The sequence below is a fragment of the Parasteatoda tepidariorum genome, chromosome 5 (assembly GCF_982258835.1).
Source record: "Parasteatoda tepidariorum strain Cologne lab strain chromosome 5, Ptep-v5.0, whole genome shotgun sequence".
NCBI classification, from domain to species: domain Eukaryota; kingdom Metazoa; phylum Arthropoda; class Arachnida; order Araneae; family Theridiidae; genus Parasteatoda; species Parasteatoda tepidariorum.
In genome coordinates, this window is record NC_141759.1 from 11,392,860 (window position 1) to 11,413,802 (window position 20,943).

A 20,943-nucleotide genomic window follows, 5' to 3' on the forward strand; every position below is an offset into this window, starting at 1 on the left:
AAAGCTTATTGACGAAATGAAACTTTTAAAATCACAGCGATCATACTTAACGCTGGATATTGCAAAGATCTCGAAAATTAATTAAATTGAACAATGAAGAACATATTTTTAATAAAAATTTAAGTACTTTTACTAATTTTTTCACGAAAATTTTTTTATGTTACGGTGTGATTTGCCGGAGAAGCTCATTACGTACAGGTCTTTCAAATTTATTTTAAACGTTACATAATTCAAGGTATTGAGCATTTGATTTCTAAAGCTGTACGAGAGCTGTGGGTGATTTTTATGGGTTTCTAAATAGTAGCGTAGCTACTTTTGGGGCACCCAGCAGGGCAAACACATTAGGTGGAGCCAACACGTGGAGCACCCTCAATCTCTGGATACGTCCAAATACTTTTAACAGGTAATGAAATATCTTTTTATTGAAAAAGTATTTTGGGATCCCCTGGGCATTGTCCTGTTTGCCCAACTGTTAAGACACCCCAGTTTCTTACAACACAATGGCAATTCAAACAGGCACTCATTCCTTACCGCATCTTTGGAATTGCCCCAGAGGGCATTTTCATTTTGGTTTAAATGTTTAATAGTGAAAACGTGAACTATCAAATATTATTCTCGTTATAAAGTTAACACAACAGATATATTAACTAGTTTGAAAAGAACTAAATGGGAAATAAAAATATGATTTAGGCAGAGTCGTAGCACCAGAGTTGCTCCCCGGGCTATTGGCGACTGTTTGGGAAACATCCCAAAGGATGAGAGAGAAAGTTTTTTATTGTTCTTTATTTAGTTTTTTAGATTTTATTTTCAATTTCAAAATTCCTTAAACGGTAACTAGTTTAATAATCGAAAAAGCACAATATTCATTTTTTCAACATTCATTCACTATAGAGTTGAAATACTACCTCAACTATATGCTTGACACAGGTGGAAAATCTCAAGAACCATTCCTACTGTATAAAAAAAAATTCTTTTATGGTTTTTAGTTATGAGAATAAGAAACTGATTAGTGAAATATATTTTCCGACGAAGAATTTGATCATAGGGTTTTGTTTGAATTTTCATCAAATTGGCAAATGTTATTTTTTCGCATGCAGCGTGAATAGCTCTATTGACCAAGCAAGAAAAACCACGTGGGTTAAATTTTCACTTGTTACGTTGTTGTAGTTCATTTACGTCGCACTAGAGCTGCACAATGGGCTATTGGCGATGGTCTGGGAAGCATCCCTAAGGATGATCCGAAGACATGCCATCACAATTTTGATCCTCTGCAGAGGGGATGGCACCCCCGCTTCGGTAGCCCGACGACCTGCACGCGAAGTCGAGCACTTTACGGTAGCACAGTTTAACGAGGACCCATACCGCACATCCTCGGTCCCTACGCAGACTGATCCAAGTGGTCACCCACCCGCACACTGACCGTAGCCAGTGATGCTTGACTTCGGTGATCTGCTGGGAACCGTGTATTAACGATCAGTCCACTGCGGGACCACTTGTTACGTAGCCCATTGTCTTTATAAACATTAACTACATGCTTTATAAACCAATTGTGGTGACGTACAAATATTTATGACTTACATTAAAAAAATAAATTGGATGTTGTATGTCGCATGGTGATTTAAACGCATAAAAGAGCGCTTGTCATGTTATGATTTTCTATTTTTATTTTATATTCGTCTTTGAACAGCCAACCCAGATAATAATAATACTATATAAATAAAATTATTACATAAAATAATTATGTGTGTTCATTCTGAAAATACTTACAATTTTTATTAAATGCACATTTTACACAATTAAAAAGCATTATGTAAAATTAAAAAAAATATTTGCTCAATTCATTTTCATAGCATCACTATATGCAAATGAATATTTTTGCAATATGTTATAAAGATGAACTATGTTTTTATTTTTCTCGTTACACGTGAAAAATAGGTTAATTTAATTTTGATCTGTACCTCAGAAACGTCACTTCAAATTAAAGTCGGACATAAATTTGAATGAAAGAATCTTAAGGGAATATATTTCTCTGCAATATTGACTAAATTTTTTTTAACGTGATATTCTATGTAATGTAAAAAGTCACGGGCCTTGTTCTGTTGCTGCCTAAGAAATTCATTTGGCTATAAATGTCAAGCTCTATATTTCGCTGATTATTTTTTATGACTCAGTTATAAATGTATAATAGTATTGATTTAAATCTCTGTTAGAATTTCTCAAATAGAACTATATGAAAATGCTGGCTATTTCGATTAGAAAACCTAAATTAAGAGAAAAAAAATTCCATATCATTATTATGTTCTTAAGCATCCTCATGTTTCCAGAAAACCTTGTTAATAATATGTTTTGGTTAAATTATAGCGAATGCAATATTTAATTTGAATGTAATCCCAAAAATATTTCTAAATGAAGCAAATTTAAATATATTATGTATACCAGCGATAATGAACTAGTATTAAAGTTAGATTCAGGTTAAAATTTTTGCTATTTATTTGCTAGACAAGCTTGAAATGCAATATACCAGCAAAAAAAGAAGAAAAAAAATCCCCAGCATGATCTAGCGAAAATATTTGCTGGTACCAGCAAAATTACTAGCATGTCATGGTATGTATTGGCACACTTTATTACAGATACCAGCTTGTGTTGCTGGAATATCTTGCTAGTCTAGCAACAATCACGACTATCACTTGCTAGGATTTTTTGCTTTTCCAGCAAGAGAATTCTAGCATCGGTTGCTAGGAATTTTTGCTTTTCCAGCATGAGAATTCTACCATTGGTTGCTAGGAATGTTTGCTATTCCAGCAAGAGAATTCTACCATCCGTTGCTAGGAATTTTTGCTATTCCAGCATGAGTTTTAAATCAGCATATTTTTGTTGCTATTATAAGTCTGAATTTTGATGATCATGCCTGAATTTTGCCTTATATGATACTTAATAAGTACACAAACAATGTTTTTGGAATGATAACAACAAAGTGGAACAGTTTTTACCGCTTTTTCAAACTAAAGAGGAAGTCTGTAATTTTTTTACATTTAACACATAACCATCTGGAAGAGACCTTATGAAGAAGAAAACTGTTTTGCATTTTTTATTCTTACATTTTACAAATTTTATATTTATTTACTCTCCATAATAACAATTTTATAATCTTCATAATAAATTCCAAATAAGTTCTAGGGACCTACTTTAAATAAATATAACAAGGTCTAAGGATTTGATAAAAATAAAAAATGCTATTTTCGCTTAAGCTGTGTATAGAGCATATTAAGCTGGCAAGTATAAAAAAGCATGTAATAGATTGTTAAGGTATCTACCTTTCCATGCTTGGGAGACAACTTAAACAGCTAATAAGCATGAGATGCTTGTACCTAGCTTATCATGCTAGTACGATGTATGCTAGGTATCTAGCATGTGATGCTGGCAAGCATAAAAAAGCATATAATAGCTTGCCAAGGTACCTACCTTACCATGCTAGGGAACCAGCTTAAACAGCTAATAAGCATGAGATGCTTGTACCTAGCTTATCATGCTAGTACGATGTATGCTAGGTATCTAGCATGTGATGCTGGCAAGCATAAAAAAGCATATAATAGCTTGCCAAGGTACCTACCTTACCATGCCAGGGAACCAGCTTAAACAGCTAATAAGCATGAGATGCTTGTACCTAGCTTATCATGCTAGTACGATGTATGCTAGGTATCTAGCATGTGATGCTGGCAAGCATAAAAAAGCATATAATAGCTTGTCAAGGTACCTACCTTACCATGCTAGGGAGCCAGCTTGAACAGCTAATAAGCATGAGATACTTGTACATAGCTTATCATGCTAGTACGATGTATGCTAGGTATCTAGCATGCGATGCTGGCAAGCATAAAAAAGCATATACTAGCATGAAAATCCAGCAGACCTAGCAAAACATAGCAAAAACTAGCATATTTTTGTTGCTGGTACCAGCATAAATTTTGACGTGGGTAGAGTGGGCTACATTCACATATCACTCACAACACACAGAAGAAAACATCCATGCCCTGAGCGAGATTTGAACCCGTTTGATTTTCAGTCAACTTTAAGAAAAGCGACTTTAATTAGGGAACATTCAGAAAGTATACTTGCGGCATATCAAACATGAATCTCCTAATTTCTATTTGACCATATTTCTCAAGCTCTGTGACATTTATTTCTGAATATATGTGATATTCAGGCACCTATAAGAAAATTAAAAATAGAGAGTTAGTTTTTTTAGATAACTTCTCTGTTATGTACAACTGCGAATATGAGATACTTTAAAATCTATAGTAGGTTTCTCGCGAAATTCAAAAAACTTAAATTGTGATGGGAAAATTTAGAAGCTGCAGGAAAACTTATTATCAAAACATATATCAGTTTGCTGTATCGGCTGCTATAAACAACTGTAATAAAGTCCGCTGATACCGTCTACGTACCATTGGTATCATAGGTCATCCCCTGGTACAGCTTTAAGAAACATCACATTGTTTAAAATCATACTGATACCGAAAGAGAAGTGAACATAAGTAGGCGTCGCAAAACACTTTATGTCTGTTGGTGAAGCTTAATTTTACAAATCAACAGTCACTAGGACCCTACTTCGTTTCCGTAGGGATATCCAGTCTGAGATTATTCGGGGGGGGGGGGGTCAGCTGGATTTACTCCGAACATTTCATTTCAGTTGGATCTTCTTTGGCTTCCGGATACTGCTTTGGACTTCGATTTAATCCGATCATTATTTCAATTACGTTGTACAGACCCATAAGTTTCCTGGAATCTTATACTTGAGAGTCTGTATGTTTGATTTCAGCATGTTCGCCATTTTGCCGAGTTTTATTAATGATCCTACACAGTCCACTCATATTAATATGACCACCGCCTACTTTTGGCTTCATCGAGGAATAACCAAACGCCGAAGGCAGGTGGCAGAACATTGTAGTGGAACGTATATAAAGTGTGTCCGAAATCGCTATATCTGCGTGTAAATGTAGAAACGCAGTGATTTGTCTGCCATCCAAAATGACATGGTCATTGGCTGTCTGGTCAAGGGTGGAAGCATTTTCGAAACGACTAACTCTGTAAACTTTTTGTGACCCACCGTGGTAAAAATATATCGTGCATAGCAAAATGTAACTATCCAAACTCATGGCGAATGTGGTGCATGACTGCCCAACTATGACAAAGCTGAACAACCGATACGGTGATGCACTCGGTTGAATTGACGTGCAAGTTGAGCAACTGGCCTAGGGGCTGCTAACTGCGTCGTCTCAACGACGATTCAGTAAATATTGGTGCTTGTGGGCCATTGTAGCAGACACCTGATTAATGCAAAACTGTTGATTGATGTTCGGAGACAAAGAAGGATGGAACATTCATCCTGGCATGGCAAACTGGATATCCACTGCGAGATAAAGGTGGCTGTTTTGATGAGTCACATTTCATGGTCCATCGAACAGATGGACGTCGGTGTATATAGCGTGATGCTTTTTAAAGTAAATATTTTTAGGATGATAGAATTTTCCAGCGGGACGTCATACAGCCCGCAGTGAACGTGTGTGGCTCGGATAGCACCAGCAGACCTGCCAACTCTCCTGCTTTCAGCAGGAGTCTCCTGCTTTTCAGGGCTAAAGAGAATAGAAGGGCTAGTTCACTCCGCTCTTAGAGCTGAAGCTACGATTTCCCTCCTCATGACGTCACTGTGTCCACAGATCTCGGAGATCGCAAGCAAAGATATGATAACTTTGCATCTTTCTCTTTGTAAAAATAAGTTATACTTTTTCTGGTTATTAGCCTTCAAACTTTAAGTAATTAACACATTATTTCCGTTCATAAACATAGTTAAAAAAAACTTTCTTGGTTATTATATTAAAAAAAATACCATTTTAAACTTATAAAAATGTTTTGCTAGTTAGTGAAAATGACACGATAAATACTTTATTTTAAAAAGTTCAGTTTTAACTTTAACTATTAAGAAAAATGAAGGCATATATCGACACTTTTTTTATCTACATATTCTTGTATAACAATAAGTTGAGTTAAATTTAGAATCCCTGATTTTAAAATATGCCATTAATAGCAATTTGCTCATACTTAATCATTAGGAAGCATCTACCTTAAACGCTAATTACTGAAACAAAATAATAATTTAGGTTCATAATGACATTAGAAATTTTACAATTGTTTATAGACATTTAAATTTACGATGATATAATTTATAGATATTTAAATTTAAGAGAATATAATTTTTAAAAAAAATCATAAATATTTAGAATAACTACATTAAAAAATATGTTATGAAATTAGGAGAATTTCAACTATATACTATATATTTTATTTATACTTCTTATTTACATTTTAATTTTCTTTGACTTTATCCATTTTTTAATTCTTTTCACCTGCCTTTCTTTATGAAGTAACGAGGCGGTTTCTATTTAGATAATGAATATTTATAAAAGTTCTTTATTCCAGAATAAACGTATTGCTGTTTTATATTAACTGTGTCATTTCGGAATCCATTCTTTACATAGTTGTTCATTTACTTTAGGGAACACGCGAAAAATTATACTTTTTCCTTTTGTTTTTATATCAGAATTTTTGCAAGTTGCAATCGCGCAAACTGGCATTTCGATAATAGTTTCAAATTCTTGTAAATTCACTGCAAAAACTGAGGAAAGTCATTATAGAAAATAACAAATGTCTTAGAATATCTCGCAAAAAGAAATGATTCAATATTAGTTAGAGCAAGTAAGGCCAAACGCTCCGTTCTTGAAGTAAAAGTGCGAGCTTTGCGCCAAAGTGACGTCGGAGGATCGGCGCGGCGAGAGATACTTCAAAGGAGTGAACCAGCCCTTCTATTCTCCTTAGCCCTGCCTGCTTTTGCCTCAAATCTTCGCCCTCAGGCCTTCAGGGTGTTTTCTCCTGCTTTTTTCTATTTAGTGCAAGATAGAGGGGAAAAAAACAATTTGTGCAATTTCCTTCCCTACTTGTGCTTTAGATCAGTGGTGCGAAAACTAGGGGTCGCGACCCCTGTGGGGGTCACCAGAAGTTTTTTGGGGGTGGCCAAATTTTTATGAAATGCATTATCCCTGCATGCTGCATACCATACAGTGAACATATAAAGAGTGAAGCGCCGTCACTGACTGTTTAATTGCATTTTCATGCTGTCCACTCTTTCTTGACCGCAATGCGTAATGTATGTAAAGTGTGAAGACGCAAGTTTTTCTCTCCTGTAGATAGCTCCCTCTTCGCGGTAATTCGCCAGTTTTACTGTTGTTGTTGTAGTTCATTTACGTCACACTAGAGCTGCACAATGGGCTATTGGCGACGGTCTGGGAAACATCCTTGAGGATGATCCGGAAACATGCCATCACAATTTTGATCCTGTGCAGAAGGGATGGCACCCCCGCTTTGGTTGCCCGACGACCTGCACGCGAAGTCGAGCACTTTACGGTAGAACAGTTTAACGAGGACCAATACCGCGCACCCTCGGTCCCCACGCAGACTGATCCAAGTGGTCACCCACCCGCACACTGACCGCAGCCAGTGATGCTTTACTTCGGTGATCTGCTGGGAACCATGTCTTAACAATCAGTCCACTGCGGGACGTCAGTTTTACTGAAAAGCGCCTATTTGACTAGACGTTAACCGCAGGGAAAAGGCAAAAATTCGCTTCCGTGATCAGCCAATTAGATGGCGAGGTACGCGGTGTATCTGATAGTCAGAGTGAAGATGTGAAGTGTTCGCATGAAGTTGAAGCATGTAGCAGTCGGCCTGCAATTGTTTTAGTTTATCCTCGAGTTTTATCATGTGACGTTGTGTATGTGGCATCAGACAGATTAACTGTGACTGTGTATTAACTGCTTAGTTTTAGTTTCAGTTTGCATTTATGTTTAGTTTCAGTTTGTGCTTGTTTATCTCGTTAGGTTGTCATTAAATGCGTTTGCGAGATGCTAGATCTTGCTCATTTATTTAATAAGTATTAAAGTAATACTTAACCACACAGTGTAATTTTGAGTTTTTATATTTTTATCCGGTTTTGCTACTCTTTGTTATCAGGTATATACTATCATTAGAGAAAGATCTCTGCTAATTTTATTGAATTTCTCGAAGAAAATGATAAAATTTTATATATTTTTTGTTTTAGTTTAAATAATTTAACCCCTATCTTCATAATGGATAAATGGGTAATAGGTACACCAGTTACATCTTCAGCTAACAAACGAACAAATACTGATGAGGAGTCGCAAAATACTGAACTATATGCCCGATCTAAAAAAATAAGAAAATACAATGAGGAATTTATTAAGTATGGTTTTACATTTTGTGTTATTGATGATGAAGAACGCCCGATATTTGCAACGAAAAATTAGCAAATGGGAGCATGAAACCAGCTAAATTAAAAAGGCACCTGGAAACTAAACACAAAGAACTTCAAAATAAACATGCCGATTTTCAAAGACGAGCTGAAAATCTGAAAATTCAAAGTGCACATTTAAAGAAATTTACAGCAATACCTCAGAAAGCATTACGAGCTTCTTTAGAAGTTTCTTATCTAATAGGAAAAACAATGAAACCCCATACAATAGGAGAATCCCTTATCCTTCCTGCAGCAACTAAGATGACATCAATTATGCATGGCAATAAATATGGAAACGAACTAAAAACAATACCATTATCAAGAGATACCGTGTCTCGGCGGATTTCCGAAATGTCACGAAATATCGAGTCAGAAGTCATAAAAAGCATACAAAATTCATCTGCATTTGCTTTACAACTGGACGAGATTACCGATATTACTAAAATGTCACAACTAATTATTTACGTTAGGTTTATTTTTAATGAAGATATAACAGAAACGTTTTTATGTTGCAAGAGTTTGGAAGGAAAAACAACTGGAGAAAAAATATTCGAAGTATTAAATGAATATTTTGAAACAAAGTCCCTTACCTGGGCAAACTGTGTTGCGGTTTGTACTGATGGTGCTGCAGCATTAACAGGTTCGAATAAAGGGCTGAGAGGCTTAATTCAGAAGGTGGCGCTTCATATGGTATTTAATCACTGTATGATTCATCGGCAAGCTCTTGTTGCAAAAGATTTGGATGAAGAGTTGCACAACGTATTACAAGACGTTGTTAGTTCAATTAACTACATTAAATGCAAGAGCCACAACAGCCGTCTCTTTTCAATACTTTGCAATGAGATGGGCTCAACGTATGAGAGATTACTGTTACACACCGAAGTCAGATGGCTTTCACGTGGGAAAATACTACGACGGATATTTGATTTGAGAAATGAAGTGCACATGTTTTTAATCGAAAAGAAACATAGATTGGTAATTTATTATATCAATGAAGTTTGGCTAGGGAAGCTGAACTATTTAGTTGATATTTTCGAAAAACTTAACGACTTAAATTTGAGCTTGCAGAGTGAGAATTCAACTATCATAACTGCAGCCAGTAAAATTCAAGCTTTTAAGAATTAGCTTAGTCTCTGGCAAACTGAACTGAATAAAAACAACACCGACATATTCCCTAGCTTTAACGATTTTATCAAGGAAAATAATATAGATATATTTACATTTAAAAACAACATTTCCAATCACATTGACAAGTTAAAGAAAATTTTTTCGAGAGGATTCGAGGATTTTCCTGAAAACGATCTTGGTAGGATTCGTGATCCATTTTCCTTTGACATATGCAGTTCAACTATTCAAATTAGTGAGAAAGAGCAATTGATAGATCTAATTAGTGATTATACTCTTCGAAATCAATTTAAGACACAGCCTTGCCAAAAATTTTGGCTATCCGTGGAAAAATAATATCCCGTCTTATGCAAGAATGCCATCAGAGTGTTAATACAATTTGCATCAACGTATTTATGTGAAACTGGATTTAGCAAACTAGTTTCAATAAAAACTAAATACCGCTCGCGTTTAAACCCTGAAGATGATATGCGAATTGCAATTAGCAATATACATCCAAACATCGATGAGATAATTAGAAACTTGCAGCCACATACATCTCATTAAAGGGCAATTTACTGATTTTTGTGTTATACAAAAGGTATTTTCTTAAAATTATAAATAAAATTAATATGAGTCAAATATGATGATGTTTTTATTCCATGAAACGAAAGAAATGCGCGAAATATACATCGTATTTGTGAACATCTATCTCTAGGGGTCGCCAAAAATTTTCTCTCTACTAAAGGGGTCGCAGTTGAAAAAAGTTTGCGCACCACTGCTTTAAATCACGCTGGGCATTTATATAGAAAAATTTTGCCCCATAGCAACATCACTAAAAATTACGGTGAGTGTGAACCAAAACAGCAGCAATAACCAATGAAATCGCAAAGTCGAAGATATCTTGGACACCATTAGGCAAAATGTTTTTTCACTTTCTATAGATGCCAGTTTTTTTTAAATAATGCTAAATCAGCAACATCTGCAGTTTTAAAACAGTAGCAATTAAAAAAAATTAAGAAATACATTTATAAAGTATTGTATTCATTATTGACATATTTTGTTAGTTTTGAACTTCTTCCTAAATTTGAAAAAATCAAAAGATATGTTTTAATATAATTCTATAGAACCTTATATTTTATAGTAAGAATTATTAGTCAGTGTCAGAATCTTATTGTGGTCTATTTTATGTAATGTAAACAATATATTTTGAAATTAACTTCTTGTAGGAAGTGTGACTCAGGTTTAGTTTTCAATATTGCGCTATGTCGTGATACAGAAAGAGTCTCCCGCTTTTTTTCTTTCTAAGGTTGGCAGGTCTGCACCAGGATAAATTTATCAGTCTCTCTTGACTACCATACTCTTCAGACTTCCAAATCGAGGCAAACCGAACCAAATCGAGAATCAGTGGAGACACCTTGATCGGGCAGTTCGCTCTATCGCGTAGTGTAGCGCAGCTGACCACGACACAGGATTCAGCGAACCACATCATCATAGTGAAAGTCTTCAAGAACTCTTTTCTTGTCTCGCAGTGGGCCACTCTCCGAAAAATGGTTATTCTAACTTTCGACACATTAATGTGATTAATTAATTCGACACATTAATGTGTAATATAAGCTCCGTTTTCTGTATTTCTTCATTTAATTTTTAAAAAACCATCTTTTTTATTCATTTAAATTCAAAGGAGCTTACACGAGTAAGATAGAAATTAGACTCAATTAATCTATTCTATTTAAAGAAACTATGGAATATGCTTCAGTTTAAGTATGGGAAAATAATTAAAGTTTTAACCAACCCGAAAGTCAGACATGTTCTTCTTCTGTCTGCAATAATGAGGCTTGTCTGAACAGAACTGCTGAATATTTTCTGGCTTTTCACAGTTGACGAGATTCTCATTACAATATGTGCTTCGGCGAAATCTATAATAAAAGAAATCATCATTTACAAATCTGAAAGCTACTAAAATTCATGTATTATGCATTTCACAGATAATGAAGGGGACAGCCTGGTAGGCAGAGTGCTGAACTCACGTATGTGAGAACGGGGGTTCGAATCCAGCGGGCCGACGACTCCCCATGTAGTAAATGGTGACTGGTGCATGTTAAATCTTTCGGGTTACAAAGTGCTCCATGTCCCCATAACAAGTGAATATCTCTAGGGTTAGTGATCCAGGAGAGTGTTTCTTGGAATTAAATGCATGTAGGTTGATATCGAGCGACTATATCTGTGATATCAGTAAATTTATTGCGACAATTCCATGAAATAAGTGTTATGGTGATTATGTTGTGGTTTGGTTGGTTTACAGGATCTCTTGATTTACCAGAGGACAATCTAGAAAGCTTTCTTTATCTTCAGATAGATAAATGGATACTTCAAAGTACTGTTCAGGGTTTTACAAAACACCAGGACACATGTAATATGTACAATGTAATAGATACAAACACATGTAAAACACGCAGAACACATGTAATAGGAACTAGGGAATTTAACAATGCTATATTAAATAACGAGCATATTCACACGGTGCTAAGGTGTTGCGCTGGTTTTGCTATGGTGTGTGGAACTAAACACCTTTTCTCCATATTTGACCATAGAAAATTTCAAACACTTTGACTACGAGCGGCATCACCCACCACGGAGACCAACAAAGGGGATGCAAGTAACAGATTGGTTCTGACATCAATACGCTACTTGCACCGAAGCTGACCAATAGTTATACGCCCGTAGTCACCCCTGAAGCGGTCTCCCCCTTATCGAGGTTCCCAGTGTAGTAACAGTGTGCTTGACCCTAACCAACAGATGATGTTCGTGACTATCCTTTTGATGCACAAAGCCCTATATGCACCTCCCGTTAATCTGAAGCACAGTGTGTTGGGGTACCTGGATCTCCTAGGAACCTGATTCCAGGAAGACGGGACTCCACGCACGGCGAACGCGTGGGTGGTGTCTTCCCGTCTTGTCCGTTACAACAGGATGGTAAGCGAACATAAACGAAAAATCTTCGCCAGTAAATTAGGCAACCACGACAAGGTTGAAGAGAAAGGGAAAAGTAGGAAAAAAGAGAGGAAAACGAAGAGAGGACAGATCACTAGGGTACCTCGGGCGCGTTACTCCCAGTGTCTACATAAAGAAGGTAAACCCCCTGAGGGGATCTTTGAAGAGAAAAGAAAAAAAATATCAAAAACTGTTATTAAGAAATATTCACAAATTGAAGATTTTTCTCAAAATTACAAAAAAAAAGAAAAGAAAATAAGAAAAAGAAATAATTTCATCATCAGTTTACACAATTATTTCCGAAAAAAATAAGTAGTATATAATTTTCTTATTTTAATTTATTTTCCATTTTTTTTTTTGAATTTTAAAAAAGAATGTGTTATTTTAGAAACATTTTTTAATAATTTTTTTTTATTCTCCTTTTTAAAATCTTTGTATCATTTTCCTTGTTTTGTCTCTTTACTTTAATCTTTTTTTGTCTTTATTACAGATATATGTATATATATAACTTTAAAATTTTTGATTGCTGCTTACCCTTCAATTATGTATAGTTGTAAAAATTATCAGCAGAATAAGTTTTTTTCTGACATTAAGAAAATAAGCAGAAAATAAATACTTTTTTTATGCATATAAAAAATATTGGTTCCAACTTTTTTATCCCATCAAGTCGAATTCGAGTTCGTTATAAGAAGCTTAAAGTAATTCACAGGAAAAAATTCCTCACTTGACAAGACAACAATTTCATATTGTAACTATTGGTCTAGTTGACTCGTCCTTGAACAGATTGAATTCAGCTTCAAAAAAAAAAAGAAAAAAAACATTGGAAAGCAATAATTCTATTTAGCATTATTGTTTTCTAATGCAATTTTTTTAGCTTTATTTTTACGCACAGCAGAAGCATTTAAGCTTCTACTCATTTACCCTTCTTAGGTATAATAAGTACATAGGTCCGCAAAATAGAAGTATAATCATACTTACGGATTCAGATTACAGAACGTTAGGGCAGGTCTTACGAATTTTGGTGTTTCATTGATATCGATGTTTAAAACTGTGGGATGACTGTAAAATCGCACCATGAATTCGGAGACTTGATAGGAGAAACCTGTAACGCACAGTATAAAGCCTATACATTTTAGAGCAGCAGCAATTTGGTTTTTTCCTCCTTTCCTTACTTTGTTCTTTCTCCTTTTTATCTCAATATCTTTGGACATCATTGTAAAATTCTGAAATAATTAAATGGGCATTAAAATGTCGCATAAAAGAAACAATTTAGAAAACCTAAAGTGCTTGTAATTAGTAAAATAGTCAGCAGTGGCTAAGGATCGCAATTAAATAGTTGAATTAGAATACTAATCAAATTACACAAGCCTGCAAATTGAAGTTTTTGAAAAATACAAGAGCAGATTTTGTTGATTTATATGTTATTTGATGCCCTGATTTCGAAAATGACCTTCATTTTCCACCATCACGTCAGAAAGTTTTGTAAAATCGATATCGATGTTTTCACTAAATTTCTATTTGGAAAAGAATTTTCTCAAACATTTGAGCATGTACTATTTAGTAGCTGTCATCTTTATTTATTTCAATCTATGTAAAATTAAATCTTGTGAAGGTAAACTAATTTTTGAGCTACTGGTTAATTTTTTATAGATTAAAATGAATGGAAAATACTGTTGCTAGATTGCACAAGTTACCTCTGGTCGAGAGAAAAACAAGTTCCTTGAGTTTAAACTTTTGACATCAGTTTCTAGAAGGAAATCACCATCATAGCATTTTAATTTACAGGTAACTTACGCAAAATTGACGATTGACCAAGAATAGCAAATATTGTCTTTGTGTACATGAAAGCTTGACACAAAAAACAAAACAGAAGAAAACAGTTTCTACATAAGTATATACTCGTTTTCCCCTGATACTTATTTTTAATTATCTTCTTCTACGTTTAATCTCAGACCTATCTCAGTTTAATATCTAACAGTAGTGGGTGGGCATGTTCTTGTCCCATCTTCCTTGATATTAAAGCTAAGGTGAAATGTTTCATCAAGATATCTTTGATATCTTGATGGAATATTTCACCTTGTTCTTCGCTGACTGCTCCTACATTTTCGAGGGAAAAGTCCACACGCGAGTGAAAGATATGCATTTTTACACTCATGGAGCAATCCAAAGTGTTAAATTTGTCCTGCATTCAATATCCTTTACAGTCAGGATCCTTGTAGTAAACCAAAAATTTACTGTCGACATCTTTTAAGTCAACCCAAGGTTCTGTTTTCGTTATTGTCATGTTGATCTCAAAATCTTTATCCTTAATGAGTTTGTGGATATTTGGACCAACAAAGAATACCTCTATCAACCTAGCTTGGGATAAACCTAGAAACTTTTCCACATTTATTTGAAGCAATCACCATCTTTTGGAACAGCCTTGACAAACAGCTTCATTACACCTAACTTTATATTTAGAGGCGGTAACAATACTTTTTTTGGATCAACTAAACTGTTTCGAATTACATTCTTGAAGCCTGGGTCAAGATTTTGTCTTTTCGGCGATTCTTTTTTGACCCGATGTTGAGTTTTTTCATGGCTGTCACACACACAAATGAAACAGGAGAACTTTGTAAATCCACCATGTTGAGCAAGAAGCATGGATATAACTTTCATATCATTGCAAATGGTCTATATATTTTATTTTGTCCAAGACTAGAACCAGGTCTTCGCAGCATTCTTTTATATTAACCGAGTGTTTAACTGGTACAGATGCATACTGGCTCCCATGACGAAGAAGGGCAGCTTTGAGGCTTCCGTTAGATGAATCTATAAACAGCCTCCACTCATGTTTATCGTAGATAACTTTAAATTTGCTCATCAATCCAGGAACATCAGAACAATAGACAAAGTTCTCCTTTTCATCAGATTACTTAATAAGTTCTTTTTCTTGATTCTTGTACCAATAAAAAGATGTTCCCTTGGCCAATAAGTTTTTTCCTTCAGTCTGGAGACTAACCATTATTCAACTGCCTCTTTCGAAGGGCCCAGATCTCTAGTCAGATCATTTAGTTCAACGTGAGAAAAGGGCTGAGGCGAACCGGTGTCTAATGACTTATATTCAATATCGGAGATCCTTGAACTTCTGGATGTTCCATGTCTGAAGAGATGACTGGCAATTCAGTTGTAGGAAAAGGCACAGGAACATCATGTCCTTGAAGAGCGGGGCGTATGGCCGATGGAATGTGATCAGGATAAAATATTAGCCTTTGATTTTTTTTCCGGAATCAACGAAAGCGACAAAAGATTCAAAATTGAGATTTTTATATATTTGGCATCTTTGTACGGTAAGCTACATATTTTGAAAAAAATATTTTTTCGAAAAATTTTTTGTTTTATTACTTTTTTGAATTTCTGTTCTAGCGTTCATAGCATTAGCTTTAGAATGAAAACAGTTGTCAAGCCACATTTCTCGAAAGTATGGAATCCCGGAAGAACTTTGCGTTGTCTTTTTTAAATTTCCCCGTAGTATATTGTACCTGCCTGAACACAAAACTAAGACTCTGTTTGGAGTTAGGAATCAAAAAAATCTCACTTTGAAAAATGAGATTTTTTTAACTAAACTATATTTTCTCAAAGTTCATAAAATAATTACTTATTGAACACTGAAAAAAAGTATTGAAGCTAAACTATGTCTTATGCAAGGAAGGAAAATCTAATTTTGTTTTCAATTTTTTGCAAAAAGTTAATAGTTAATTTATTACAAAAGTTATTAGATGCAGAAGTTAAGTTTCATAAATAAATACGTCACTGTTACTTCGAATAAGATTTAATATTTAACGTTATAATGAAAAACATTTTGAAATAATGAATGTTCAAATATGATTTTTCTAGATCTATGTAGAAATATTTCCTGTAGAAATGGCGTAAGGTGTATAGTCAGTAGAATTGGTGCTCAATGTTTAAGCCGTTTTCCATACGAGGGAAAATTTTGCGAAATAGGTAAATATATCAAACCATTGTTATCGAAGCTAGTGTTTCAAACTGAATGTGAGAGTTTCCCCTTATTTCTTTATGATATCAAAAATATTGTGACGGAAAAAAAAGTCTAAGCGCTTATGCATTTGAGAGCACCAATTTATATTAATCTCTTGATAAAATATATCAGTGCTCCTAAACCTTTTTACCGTTGCGGCCCAGTAAACGCTTGATAACTTTACTTTGGCCCGTTGCGTTGATTGTTTCACTTAATAATTTTAACTAAATTATACCTCTGGGAGTACAGAATTGGCGATTGACCACTCTTTCGTTCTGATCAGAATTACAATCTGTTGTTACCCCTCAACTCTAGTTTAAATTCTCGTTTATGAGAAGTCAAACAAAACCAAGAGAAATTCACCAAAGAAAATAAAATGGAAATAATTTAATTGTTCCTTGTGTTGCTCGGTACCATTTAATAAATAGACCGATACCGGTCTGCAGCTTGGTGGTTGGGGACTACTGGATAAGAAGACTCTGAACTCTGAGATATGTCATGGACCCTCGAAATAAGATTGGATGTTCAATGTTATAATTTTAATCATTTTAAAGAAAATGAATTAACATTTTTTTTCCATTTATTTTAAATACAGATACAGAATTCTTTTTTTTTTCTATGTAGAAATATTTCTTGTAGAAATGGCGGATGGGGCAGAAACAGTAAAAATGGTGCTCAGTGTTTATGCCGCTTCTCTTACGAGGGCAAACTTTGTGAAATAGGTAAATACATGAAGCTCTTGTTATACAAGCTTATATGATTTAAACTGAATATAAGAGTTCTTTCTTTCTTGTTTCTTATTGGCTTAGAAATCAGATCATATACCTTATACTTCAGACCTCAAGTTTATGTTTACAGAAAATACACCGAATAATAATAAAGAAAATACACCGCTATGAAAAAATATGATTAATACTAACTCCATCATAGATAACAGTAGTTGTAATGATCTATAAAATATTTAAAATGCATAGGCAATTTTTTTTAACCAAAAAAAAAGGTTTTAAGTGAGTACTTAAAGCTAATAAAATATTTCATTTTTAATACTCACTTTCTTTAAAAACATTACACTAAGTTTAGTTTAAGAACGCCAGTGTTGTTAAACCGTGGTAGTCAAATCCTCTAATGTGCTGAAATTATTGCTAGTATTATGAATTTTTTACGAAGAATAAATAGAAGAGTTGTTTCTTTTTATTAAATTTGGCAGTATAATAAAGAGTCACATTTTAAAAATTTTTGGCAAAATCTTTATTTTGTAAAAAACTAACGGATTTTCAAGTTTCACAATTATCTGTTTCTACGTCTTGTTAGGGGAAAAAAAATTCAGAAATTATACGTATAACGCAACTAAATATTTCGAAACGAATCTGAGGAACAGTTAAAAACCGAACAATTAAAAACCGAATAATAATTCCTTTGGATAAGAACAACTCTTCTTTTGTTTTTGTCTCAACGATTTTTAAAATATTGACCTATTGAATATTAATAAAAGTATTTAATCTAAAAAATGTCTAATATTATAAAGAGTTTACCTTCTTTTTTTTCCTTCTTTCAAATAAATAAATAAATAAAATGCATTAAACAAGCTTTCGTTTTTTTCTTCGTACATAAGAATATGTTAGGTCCTTGGATTAAAGTTAATGTTCATTGTTATAATTTAAAACATTTTAAATATAAAGTGTTTCATTGTTATCTTTTCAGATCCATGTTCAAATATTTTTTGCAGAAATGGCGGAAAGTGTGTTGCCGGTAACAAGAGAGCTCGATGTTTATGCCGTTTCCCTGATGAAGGAAAGTTATGTGAAATAGGTAAATATATACCCTCGTTTAAAGATATAAGGTTTTGACTGAATAATAGATTTCTCTCTGCTCTTATCGGTTTAAAAGAAAAGCGGTATTATAAAAAAGGCATCTTAAGGAGTTCAGATAATTTTTTTCTTTCATTTACGGTTCCTTGAAATAAAGTTTAATGATCATTGTTATAATGTTTAATATTTCGAAAATTATGAATGCACAAGTGTTTTTTTTTCAGATAGAGATCTATGTAGAAATGTTTCTTGCAGAAATGGCGGGAAGTGCGTTGTCCATAGTAATGGAGCTCAATATTTATGCCGTTTCCCTGATGAAGGAAAATTATGTGAAATAGGTAAATATACAAACTTCATTTTAATTGAAATATTAAGAATTTTAATGAATACTGGAATTCCTTCTGCACTTATGTGTTTAAAAAATATGTAGCAAAAAAAAAAACAGAAAAAAACCCTGATCGTTTATATATATTTTGATCATCATTCTAGATTAATGTAAAAAGAAAATACATCGATAAAAAATCCTATACTAAAAAAATAAAGTGGCCTTTTTGAATAGGAAATTCCTGCTATCAGAAAATCAAATTTGCAAATCTTTTTAACTTTTATTTAGAACGGTGAAAACCCCAGTCTAATATGAAAGTTGTCGTAGTGTTAAAAAGAGGCAGCCGATTTCCTTTGACCCACAAGGAAAAGTTTGAAGAAAATACAAATCATTAATCTTTAGATTTCACGTAATATAAAATATGACATCATTTCTAGTTTCAGAACGCCAGCAATAGTAAAAAAAATATGCTGGAAATTTATGACCTAAGTATTTAGAAACATTGAGGAACTGTTGTATGTAAAAATCAGAAAATATTTCCTTTGGAAAAATGCGATTTTCTCCCCTTTTTGCCTAAACGTGCTTTAAATATCAATTTATCGATCATTGAAAGAACTATTGAAGCTAAATTATATTTAATACAATAAAGAGTTAACTTATTTTTCTCTCTTTTAAAAAAATGTCTTCTGCAAGCTTTTCTTCTTTCTGCTTTACATATTTTTTGTTATGGCGTTTGGAATACTCAGTAATATTCATTGTTATTATGTGATACATTTTAAGAATAATAAATATTCCAAAGTCATCTTTTCATATCCGTGTGCAAATATTTCCTGCAAAAATGGTGGAAAGTGCATTGTCTTCAGTAATGGAGCTCAATGTTTATGCCGTTTTCCTTATGAGGGAAAATTTTTGACATAGGTAAATATATAACCTCTTTTTTATGAAACTAATAAGGTTTTAACTGAATACTAGAATCCCATCTGCTCGTATTGTTTTAAACATGAGGTAAAAAAAAATTAGCATGATCTTTTAAATACTTCAGACCAGTTTTATATACAAAGTTTTATATACAGGGAGTAGACCCCGAAATGTCACGTCTGCTCGCGATGGTAGACACCTGTTTGGCGCTGCGCTAACGGACCGTACGGCTCCCTCTTGACAACTGGCAGCACGGTGGTCAATAGCTACAGGTGTTTCATTGTGTGCTTTATCAATTCGTAGACGTCTGCTGCAGCGTGGACGTTGGAATGTTGGAAATGTATAGTAGATCAGTATTCGGCGCGAAGCGCCGCTAACTGATTCATCTAAATTTAATAGGCATAGATTAGGTAGTCATAAATTGAATAAGGTACAATGATATGATTGAGTGAAAAAGGGATTGGAGAGACTCCATTTAAGAGATAAATCTATATACAAGCACTAGCACAGTTAATTAGTTAATTATTTACAGGATGAATAAAATTAATAAGCAAAAAATATTAAAGTCAAGATAAACTATATACAAAATTATTTACAAATTACTTGAATAGAAACGAAATTATTTACATTATAATACATGGGGTAATCTAGGTAGCAAAAAACCATTGGTGTTATTGTTAATATAGTGACCCGGCCGTCCCGGCAAGTCACCGCTCGTGCCGGGTTGCTCACTATTCTTAGGCTTACAGATCTCTGGCTCCCCTGGATCGGACCCTGCGAACAAGGTTGCTCCTTCACCAGGTTTACCAGAGTTCAGGTGTAGATGTGTTGTTTGCGTGTGTAGTGTGTATTGGGAATCATGGGATGTTATAATACTTAGATAGAATGCAATCTGATGAGAGAAATGCAGCGAGTGGGCTGTAATTTGAATTTTAACTGATAATATCTGTGTCGAATATCTTATTGAAGTTTGCATCAGTGCCGTCCTGGGCTTTGTTATAGAATTTCGTATTAAGAGTGGCCATATAGTTAGCAATATCTTCTATTTTCATGTCTTTTTTCAACAATTTATTACTTATTGCCCTTGGGGCCCCAAGCATGGTCCTTAGAATTTTGCCCTCAAAATTTGAGAGTTTCTTTTTTAAGTTTTCAGTCATGGTCGTAAGGGCTGGGCATGCGTATGTTAAAATTGGCCTAATAATTTGTAGGTAAATTGTTCTTTTATTGTTCAAGCTTAGTGTAGAGTTTTTGTTAAGTATTGCATAGAGAGCAAAAAATGCTCCTCTGCCTCTTTTTATTATGTCGTCTATATGCTTACTCCAACTAAGGTTTTGTGATATTATAGTACCTAAGTATTTAACTTGTGTTGTTGGGGTGATAGTGACATTGAATAGCCTTAAGTTGGAGATTTTGT

The 20,943-nt window shown here is 34.1% G+C and overlaps 1 protein-coding gene across 1 annotated transcript in view; it reads right to left on the bottom strand.

Moving 5' to 3' along the window:
* Positions 1 to 4,085: 4,085 nt before the first annotated feature.
* LOC107453193 (uncharacterized) overlaps positions 4,086 to 20,943 on the bottom strand; it is a 52,191-nt gene continuing 35,333 nt past the window's right edge. Inside the window, exons 2-4 of the mRNA XM_071185355.2 lie at positions 13,439 to 13,683; positions 11,262 to 11,385; positions 4,086 to 4,205 (exon numbers count right to left, since the gene is read on the bottom strand). Coding sequence (XP_071041456.1) covers positions 4,086 to 4,205; positions 11,262 to 11,385; positions 13,439 to 13,683 — 489 coding nt within the window. The remainder of the gene's footprint in view (positions 4,206 to 11,261; positions 11,386 to 13,438; positions 13,684 to 20,943) is intronic.